Here is a 10,117-nt window from a genome sequence, read left to right as displayed (position 1 = left end):
AAATTCCCCTTCTGGATCATCTGGGGAAAAAAACATCAGTAGGTATTTTGTATTTATGCCTGACCCAGAAGTTCCCTGATGATCTAGAAAATTGTCAAGTTAGATGGATAAGTAAGCTGGGGATACCAGAAATTGATATACGCGAGTCAGTCATGCTTGCTAATAGATTTCTTATAACTGGGATGATGAAATTGCAACATTTTATGAGTATACATGACCTCCATTATACCCCCAGTAAAGTTGTCAAATGGAGTACACAATGGGAACTAAGTGCAATCGCTGCGGTTTTTATGCGGCTGATGCAATACACATTTTTTCCAATGCCCTAAGCTTGCCGAATTTTTTCAACAAATCAAACTTTTTCTGGCTGTTATTTTAAAGGGCAATATTATTATAACCGCAGAGATGGTACTGATTGGTTTAAGCTCAGGCATCCCAAGATCAAAAGCTACAACTCGCTTTCTTTTCATTTGTATGGCGGTAACCCGAGCTTGCATTACAAGAGACTGGATTAATTCTGATCCCCCGTCTTTTCTTAACTGGCGGGAGAGATTACTATCAATGTACAATATAGAATTAGCTATTTATAAAACCAAGGGGCTGAAAAGAAGGGACATGGGAACAAAGATCTGGGCACCGATTACTGATTGGATCTAAATGCATTATTTTTTTTCTCTTTTTTGTTTGTTTATGTTTTTCTTTTTTTTCTTTTCTTTTACAGGATCTGTGTATCTGTATTTGTTCTCATGTTCGGAACATTGATATTTTTACTTAGTGACTGTGTGAATTGGAGTATGTTGTTTATTTATTTGTAGAATGTGACTGTTCACTAATGTTTTTCCTTGCAAAAAACAATAAAAGTTTATAAAAAAAAGAAAAAGTCACAAATAACTTCACTAAGACGTTTTACAGATATTCAGAAAAACTGCTGTGTAACGATGAAGTAACTGAAGGGCAGAAAAGTGGCTGCCTGACCAAGGAAAAAGCGGGTAACTAATTGCAGATGCCATCGCCAATATCCTACAGCCAATATCCTGCAGTCCTGCCAAGTGTCACACATCTCGCGTTACACTAACACATTTTAAGTCACATTACCGCATGTAAAAAGGTTATCGTGCAAATCAGCTAACTAAAAAGCTGAGTGTATTATCTGTTTTCTTGCTCTGTAGAGTCGACTATTTAGTGAGGTTGCAGGCGTCACACTGCAGCCAATTCCAGTTCTGTTATGTTTGCTGGGACCTGGCTGGTTCACCCAGATTGGACTGTGTTTTGTTTGCGTAATGTAGCGCAGGCTGACCTAGCTAACTCCCCGGCACTAATTGGTCAGTAGTATTGCGCACGTGGCTGCAGCCATATGGCCTGCCCACACAACAAAGTTTACTACTGCCAGGCAGTCCGTCAGTGTTAGAGCTGGTAAAGAAAGAAGTTCAGCAGGTGCCTCCTGTGGACTGACACAGGCAGGATGCTTTCAATTTCAAATGCCTGCTGAAGCCAGCCAGGGCCATCTAGAATCGTTTTTGCAATAAAAGAAAATGAAGGGAGAAGGAGTATCCTCCGTGACACGTGCTGCCTTCGACATGCTTGTGTGTGGGGGCGGTGTTCCCCGGGGGCTGTATCCAGTCATGGTGAGACAAAGAGGAGGTGCTGAGGGCCTAAAGGCTTTGAAGACTGCGTGCCATGCCATGCCCTTTACAAATGGTGAGTATTCCACGTTTGATTTGTGATCACTTTTTCAGATTAAGTCCTAACATTTAGCTCTATAATGCAGTCCTTCCCATCACTTGTAAATTCTGCCTAAATTAAGAGGCATTTGAGGTTGAAATTATTGATCCTGCATTGACTTATTACAGTCTGTTCTAATATGGGGTTCAGGTTTGAACAAAGCAGTTGATAACGGAGATTCTTCTAAATGATTAGAACATATTCCCATTTACACCATTGCTTCCTGTTACAGAGGCCTAAAGGGGCTGTAATCAGCTACTATAGTTATTAGAAAATGAGATTGGGCCGACTGAGATCCGAAGTTGTTTTGTTACGCAGACATAAAAAACAACCATTTGCAATGCAATATGTCGCGCATTAGTGAAACTTTGAGCTATTGGTGTTGCAAATGCTCAGATTCGCTTAATGAACTATTTTTGGGTCTGTACTGCTTTCGTTGGCTTACTGTGTATTTGGGGTTCACTTCTGCTTTGGGCAATGTTTGGTGCTCAGTGTTTCTCGTTGAGTGTATTAGTTTCTACTGCTTTTAGCATGTTTCGTCTGTCTTTGGGGATCACTTCTGCTTTGGTCAGTATTTGGGTGTCGCTGTTGTTTTAGAAAGAATATTTGAGGTCTCTGCTGCTTTGGTGATGTTTTTGAGGTAGCCTTGCAGCTTAGCCATAGTTATAGGGGTCAGTTTTTGGATTTGAAGGGGGCAGCACTGTTGTCTGGTTAATTTTGGAAGCTCAGGCAGTGCTGCATTCTGCTAACTCTAAATAACAATTAACAGACTGAGCTTTTCATGTGAGAATTCGATTCTCTTTAGATTAAGGACTATTTTAAGTTTTGAATCAACATTTCCCTCATCAACGGCCAGAAGTTTTCCATCGGGTGGACAGCTGGCTAGTAATGCTAAATGGGAAACCTTGATCCCAGACAAGCATGAATGACTAAGAAATAACTCTACATGATGTCACACAGGAACCCTAAACGCAAACATTCGGTTTGGCAGACATGTGAATAGCCAGGGCCTCTACACTTGGCTTTCGTGTGGCCACGGTTGACTAGGCCGTCGCACCGATGCCCTGCAAGGGGGTACAGAGAGGACAAGCCTTACCGGAGTGCACTCATAACTACGCAAACGGTGATTGATTAACCACACAAGGTGAGCTGCCCATGCATACATCTTTGCTCTGCACTTCCTCCACGGGCAGGGGTGCATGTTGCAGTCTTGTGCACACCTCTGCTGGCGGAGCTGGGAGGTTACTGGCCTGGGCACAGATGCCCAAGATTAGAGAAACAGGACTAGGGCCTGTATCATGCAGCCGTGTTGTTCGGCCCGCTTGCTACATCTTTACTCTTAATCACCCCATATAACATCCATGCGGTGATGTCGGGCTGTGCTACAGCATGACTGCTGGCGATGAGCTCTGTGGTTCATAACACTGCAGTGCTGTTTACAATCTATGCAATGCCTACCACAGCTGTGCTGTTGGCGTCTCTACCGCGTACCTACGGCAGCTCGGCGACATGCATGCGGTCGGTGCCGCGGATTGGCTCAAGAGCCTGCTGCTGCTGTGCTGTTTGTTAGCGCTGCAAAACGCCCTGCAAAAGAAAGAGCGAAAACAAACATAGCTTCATTGCTGAGTGCGCCGACCTTCAAAATGTGAACATATTTCTTCTCACATATTTCTCAGGGGAAGCATCCTGAGCCCACCCTGTAATTCCCTTAACACGACCCTCGTCCTATTGAAGCTAAAATTATGTCTTTACACTATGCTGTCTCCCTCAGGGAAAATAGCATTATAATTTCGATGATTGTGGCCAAAACCTTGGGGGAACGGAAACGTTCTTTACTTGTAGTTATTAACGACGCATTGCATTTTGTTTTAAACACGCTGCGTCCTTTCACCTGATTTCAAAGAAAAGCTGCCTGGTGCCACCATAGCAGAGACCATGCCCAGGGATTTGAGCACCGACTCCAAGCATGACATTTGCCAGACCTAATGGGCATTTTCATCGAGGCCTTGTGTTTACAGCACTCCCACAGAATCCGAGCAATTACCCTCTGTGATGGGCGGGTGCTTGCAGAAACAACGGGACCCCCCAAAGCCTAACAAAGAAAGATTCCCCTGTAGTCCCAGCCTTTATTGTTAGTAAATACCAAAATGCCTATCTTTAGAGATAATCAACCCTGAGCTATGACCGAGGCAGATCATAATGAAATATAAAGCGCTTCTGGCATGCCATCTGGAAGTGGTCTGTCTCACTGAGCGTGTCCTGACTGCAACAGGGTTTGGCAAGTGAAAGTCACCCTGCGATCTGTGCGGCCGCTATAATGAAGGATAAAGCTCCTCTGGCATGCTCTGCTGGAAGTGCTGTGTGTCACTGAGCGTTGCCTGCCTGCTACAAACCATTTAAGAAAATAGTGCTCGGAGATTGTAATTAAAACCTACTGAGTTACAACACATGTAACAGGGGGTGTCCTCATGGGAGGTTACAAGAAGAGACAAGGCATTACTAAGGGGGGACTACAACGCCTATTGACCAATAAAAAAACACTATTTACAAAGGACAGCGACAGGAGCCAATTAAAAAGATGGGCGGAAAGTGGGCGGAACGTCATGCACATATATTGAATACTGCATGTCTCAAAGAGACAGCACAAGCCTTGCCTATGCGAGACATACAAAAGTTGACCAGTAGAAGAAACACAGCATACATGTGACAAAATAAGCTGTGAGGCAGTGTACCATTCTCCCTAATTAATCTGGTCCAAACAGGCAGAGTAATGCTTAACCGTGAATCCACTAAACATTGAAACAGATGTAGAAAATTCTTAGACCTTGGTCTGAAAAAAAAAAGCATGCTCTTCCTTAAAAGCTAGTTACAAATATATAATCCACTGCTCAAATGGGTGCAATTTCTGATGTTTCCCTCGTCTTCATTGGCTCGATTTTGATCGTGAGAAAGTGTCACCCATAATCATTAAATGTCATTCGTAATTTCACTGAAATTAAGAAAATGACACACATAAGGCAACCTGAAACCTTGGCAGCTATGTAGTTTAGTTGCGCGCGTTCTCGAGACAGAAGGCCCATACCTACGTCATCAGTCAACCTGTTCACGGATTGGACATTAAAACACGGCACTAGCGCGTGATGGGCGGTGCTTCACAAGATGGCCTCCTCGCCAGCAGGGAATGAGATGGGCATGGCATGGTCGGAGCGTGTGCGCGCGCTCGTGCGCAGCATGAATTCCTTTCACCTGCCAGGTCTGTAACTGTTTAGGGGCGACGGCAGAACGTTTTTTTCCCCAGGCATCAGGTCTTCGGATCTACTCTGCTTACTTACGAGCACTGTTATGTTACACGTGCTTCCATCGTCACCTAGCTTGTTTCATTGTGCCGTAGGATGAATGCTCTGAGCGCCTAATTCCAGCTAGGTGTCGTGTAAGAAGTCCTCTTTCTACTTCACTCGGTGTGCAAAGCTATTTTTAGAAGTCCCTTTTCTATTTCACTGCTTATCACGCTCTTCTTAGCAGTCCCTTTTCTATTTCAGCTGGTATGCCAAGAGCTTGTCAGAAGTCCTATTATTGTACAGGGTATACGCGAAGATCTTGTAAAACATTCTCTTTCTATTACAGCCGGTATATTAATTGTAAAAGGTATTTGTATTGCGCTGCTGCTTCTTCTCTTACAGTCAAGGGAGGGAGGTAGCAGCTGTATTTCCGTGGACGCTAGAAAGTGTAATTTCTATTTTAACCCAGCGTTCCTGGCATATTTCTGTGAAAGGATAAAAAAAAATCAAACATTTTAAACCAAAGGTAAAATGTGTTTTAGCAATCCTGCCAGGTGCTGTACTGGGGGCTAAAAAAGCTAGGAATTACCGTAATTGGTGGACCTTTTCTCTTTAATTGTATATTGAACCGATATTTTTTAATAAGTGTTATGAAACAAGTAGATTTTTTTTCCGACGGTAAGTGCCTAACAACTTTTTAAAGAATTTTCAAATGTCACAGGAAATGTTATTTTTTTTAATAGGAAGTGTATTTGCGCGGAATGGTCTCTTGATACTGAAATAATAGATTTCTGAAGCCAAAAAAAACTTTTTTTTGGTGTTTCTCCCAAAAAAATGCCTCCGCTTCAATATAAGCGAACAGAGGAAAGACATTCCCGTGATTTTTCTTTTTTTCCAAAATCTCCGACTTCCCAACTATTACAATCATTATTTTCTGGTATGTAAATCCAGTTGGTTTAGTTGATGTGAATCAGGATAGCAACTTCAGAATGCAATGTGATGGTAAAGGAAACTGTGTTCCTAATGAGGTGTAGTAGTCTCTTGACTTTACACTCAGAGGGAGGCCACTTACCCTGTGCGCACAAGAAGTGCTAAGAATAGATTGACTTTTAACTACACACAGCATTACGGATCAATGCTGACATTGCTAAACCAACTTATTTTCGATTCAGTGTCATGTGATTTCGTGTTTATAATGAACACGTCAAGTAACAGAACGTAATGAATAACTAAATGATTGTTTGATTTACCCATAGCTGACATTTAACAACAGTACCGGTCATGTTAAGATCTCTGAAGATGTCTCTTTTCAAGTTCAAACATACCTACCTTATTAGTTTCTTAGATTCCCATTTTGTTGGGGCAGTGAAGAAATGTTTCTAGTTATATGGGGATGAAGCAAATGGAGCCAGCACAGACTCAGTCCCGAGTAAAGGGACATTGGTGAATGCGATCTCAAAGGTAGGGTGACTTTTAACAGTAGGAGAAGGTCGTCTCCATCAAAGAAACAGGAAGATGGCCGAAGATAACCCATGTGCTTACCTTCCAGAGCGCACCAAACAGATAGGACGCACTCAGTATACATACCTTTCAGGAGCAGGAACCTCTTACCAGGGTGGAGAACAGGCATACTTAACTGGAAAAAAGAAGTTGGCTGAATGTGGAGAATGAAGAGAGCCCGCAACGAGGGGTCAGGGGTGGGACCCAGAGTTTTGTTAGCGATGTGGCTAAAGAAGTGAAGCACCACTAGTGATGGAGAACCAACAGCATTATGGGTGGAATATTTGTCATTCTATGTCCCTAGTCCCAGTCATTACAACATGAGTGTGTCTCCATCCTCTGGACAGAAAAAAACACACAGGAGTATTTTAGTAAGTCCTACCCACCCCTCTGGTTGCCATATAAAGCATGGGCTTATCAGGATTCCGCCTCAAATATCAAACAAAGGCTCGGAGGGAGGTAGGCTGGGTCATAATGATTGTGATGAGGATTAGTAGGACTAAGAGTATTGAAGATTACTGGCAAGTAATCAGGAATTACCTCCACGTCCCTTGTCTCAGTCATTACAACATGAGGTATCCCAAATAATAAGCCTTTGATTAAAAAACACATTAGACAGCAAGAGTTTACGCCCAATGATTCAATGCACACTGAACCGGTGAAGAATAGAGATTAAGTCAAGCAATTGTTTTACAAAACTGAACTTAACACTGTTTCTGTGTGTGAGCATTAATACATTCTTCCCTCTACGACATATCCTTACTCTGTGCTTGGTGAATTCACAAGTGGTGGCTGAAGTAGGATTATAGAAGATCACCTGCCAGAATTGTGGAATCCTTATTTAAACAGCTGGTTTGCCAGGCCATTCAGCTTCTTCTCCAGGGGGCTGTCTAAAAACAGTATGATACCACAACTGGCTATATGTTCGGTGGTTGACCCAATGCCTTTGACTTATCTGATATCTATCCTACCACAAAATTAGTTTTTGGGCTAATCCCTAACCTATCCAAGGACATCGTTTTAGAGACTGATAGTGCTACTTTTTGGGAATTGTTTTTTCTGTATCAGCAGGGTATTGGTTACAGGAGCCTCCTTTCACAACCAAAGGAAAATAGGGGACAGCAAAGGAAACAAGCATTTGCAATGCAATCGGTCTTCCCTTAGGGACCTTATAAGTATTTAGCTATGAAGCACATTAGTGAGGGTGCAGCAACATCTACTTTCTACTGTGCCCGAAGCAGTGAGAAGGTGCAGTACTACAGGCTGCCACTAAGTGTTCCTTGGGACCTCTTTTGGCCACATAAAGTGCTGATCCCTGCAACATGATTAGAGAGAGGATATGGAGCAGTGGCCAGAGCTGCTTACTGGGGAGCTGGGGATCCATGTACGATTCTGGTGTCAGCTCAACATCCTGTGATTATGAACTGATCCTTAAATTTACCCTAAGCACCTCGATACCTGTGCTATATAAATGAAAGCTACTATTATTATCTCACCAAGAGTTACATTCAGAGTCAAGCCCTATTATATATCAGAAGCCTGTAAACCATCCTGGAATAAATGAAGATAACCCATTGTTTTAGTGCCAAAATAAGATGTGACCATTCCTTTTTAGTTCTCTCCTGAGATGGCAGTCCCCCCCCCCAACTCCCTTTACCTCCACTCAAGCCACCCTCCCATCCTTTTCCCACCCCGTAACCCTCAAGCTACCCTCACCTCCCTTTACCGTTGTCCCCTCTGAGCTCTCGTGTCACCCTCACTTCCCCTTAACTCTACCCACTCCTCAAGCCTCAAGTTCCCCACTATTCCCTTTTCCTCCACCCACCCCATGAACTCCCAAGTGATCGTCACCTCCTTTTTACTTCTATCAACTCCTAAAACTTAAAATCACCCTTATTCCCTGTACCTCTATCCACATCTGAGCCCTCAAGTCACACTCGCCTCCCTTTAACCCTACCCCTAACTCTACCCAACCCTGAATCCTCAAGTCACCCAAACCTCTGTTACTTCAACCCGCTCTGAGCCCTCAAGTCACCCTTCCATCCCTTTATCCCTACGCACCCCTGAACTCTGGTCACCATCACTTCCCTTTACCTCTACCCAACTTAAACCCTCAACTCACCCTCATTTCCCTTTACTTCAACCCACCCATCAAGTCACCCTCACCTCCCTTTACCTCTAACACTCCTGAACCCTCAAGTCACTCTTACCTCCCTTAACATCCCGCCATCCCATGATCCTCAAGTCACCATGTCCTCCCTTTACCTAAACCCTGAAATCACTTAAAAAAAAACATAAAAAAGTATGTTAGGTAAAAAGAAAATACCAGCATGGTAAAGAACATGTAAAGGTACAAATACCTATATGGTAAAGGACCTGCGTGGACGCTCTAATTTACTTGCGTCTCTTTCATCAGCAAATGCCAGTTTTGCTTTTTCTTCATGTGTTTATCACTACTCTGGAACATGGCCCACCAGGTACTGCTTACCTCGCCCTGTGTCTTTACACTATTTGCTGCTTTCAGAGGTACTATTTTACATTTTACTTTCACCCCTTCCTCTCTCGCCCTCCCGTATTGTTGCTTTCCCTGCCCCCCCCTCCTCCTGCATTGTTGCTTGTCTTTTCGGCTCCTCCCTTCCTTATTGTTGCTTGCCTCATCCATCCTCTCCTTCGTCATTGTTTGCCCCATTTTAAGAAGCTGGCTCTGTATATGATATGCCACTAGGTGGTTATACTGTGAACATAGTCCAGGGGTTCAGCAAAAGTGTACAGGGCTCCATGCAAACCCAAGTTGCTCTATTAGTGGTAGTTTCGGCAAGCAGCCTTATGCCTAACACAGAGGAGTGTAACATTTATTGCACAACATTGACCAATAATGGACATATGACTAAACAAGGGAATCCACACCAATTTTATAAAACTAAGCTTTGTTTGTACTTTATACTAAGACTCAGATCTGCGCAATAAGGTAAGCACTTTTTAAATTAAATGCTTTTCTCTTACAAAAGTCAACACAGTGCAATTTCTGAACAGTTCAATGTTATCCTACGGAGAAAAACAATAATGTGGTTATGCAGGGAATTACACAACGTACAGTTCCAGCCTTCTGAACCAAAGGTCAGCAAGGGTCAGGTGAGTACCAACACTGCACCACCTGTGGCAAAGGGGTGGTGAGGTGCAGAGGGCAAAATCTGAGTTCGGCCCAATGTGTTTCAATGGAGACGGGGGGGGTGCTCGAAGTAGATCTGTTGCAGGGGCCAAGCTTTGGGGTTTAGAGCAAGCACAGGGAGGTCCACAAAGCAGCACCAAACATACACCACCAGCAGCACAAGGGCGGCGGGGTGCACGGTGCAAATTCAGCATCCGGAGCCCAGTGCTTTGCAATGGAGATTCTGTTTTCTACAAACAGGCTGCAGTTGTCGCACCAGAGGTTGCAGGAGGGAGACCACGAACAGCATAAGTAAGTAGAGGTGTAGGGGGCCCTAGGGGCACCATTGATTTAGCCCACCAAGGTGCAGAGGCTTCGGGTGGAGGGGTGCCTTTGGACGAGGGAATTTTCTTACCGGAGCCTGTCTAATTTAGGAGGAGCCTCTGGATTCAGGCTGCAGACTTTGTCG

The 10,117-nt window shown here is 43.8% G+C and overlaps 1 protein-coding gene across 2 annotated transcripts in view; it reads left to right on the top strand.

The window, feature by feature from the left end:
* The first annotated feature begins 4,840 nt into the window (after positions 1–4,840).
* LOC144785878 (uncharacterized) overlaps positions 4,841–10,117 on the top strand; it is an 88,223-nt gene continuing 82,946 nt past the window's right edge. For both annotated transcript variants that reach the window (XR_013602052.1, XM_078664735.1), the window contains exon 1: positions 4,841–4,975. Coding sequence is in view for 1 of the 2 variants with exons in the window: in XM_078664735.1 (XP_078520861.1) it covers positions 4,882–4,975 (94 nt within the window). In the remaining variant the exon portion in view is untranslated. The remainder of the gene's footprint in view (positions 4,976–10,117) is intronic.

Source organism: Lissotriton helveticus, chromosome 10, assembly GCF_964261635.1.
Source record: "Lissotriton helveticus chromosome 10, aLisHel1.1, whole genome shotgun sequence".
NCBI lineage: Eukaryota > Metazoa > Chordata > Amphibia > Caudata > Salamandridae > Lissotriton > Lissotriton helveticus.
This window is presented reverse-complemented; position numbering and strand designations above follow the sequence as displayed.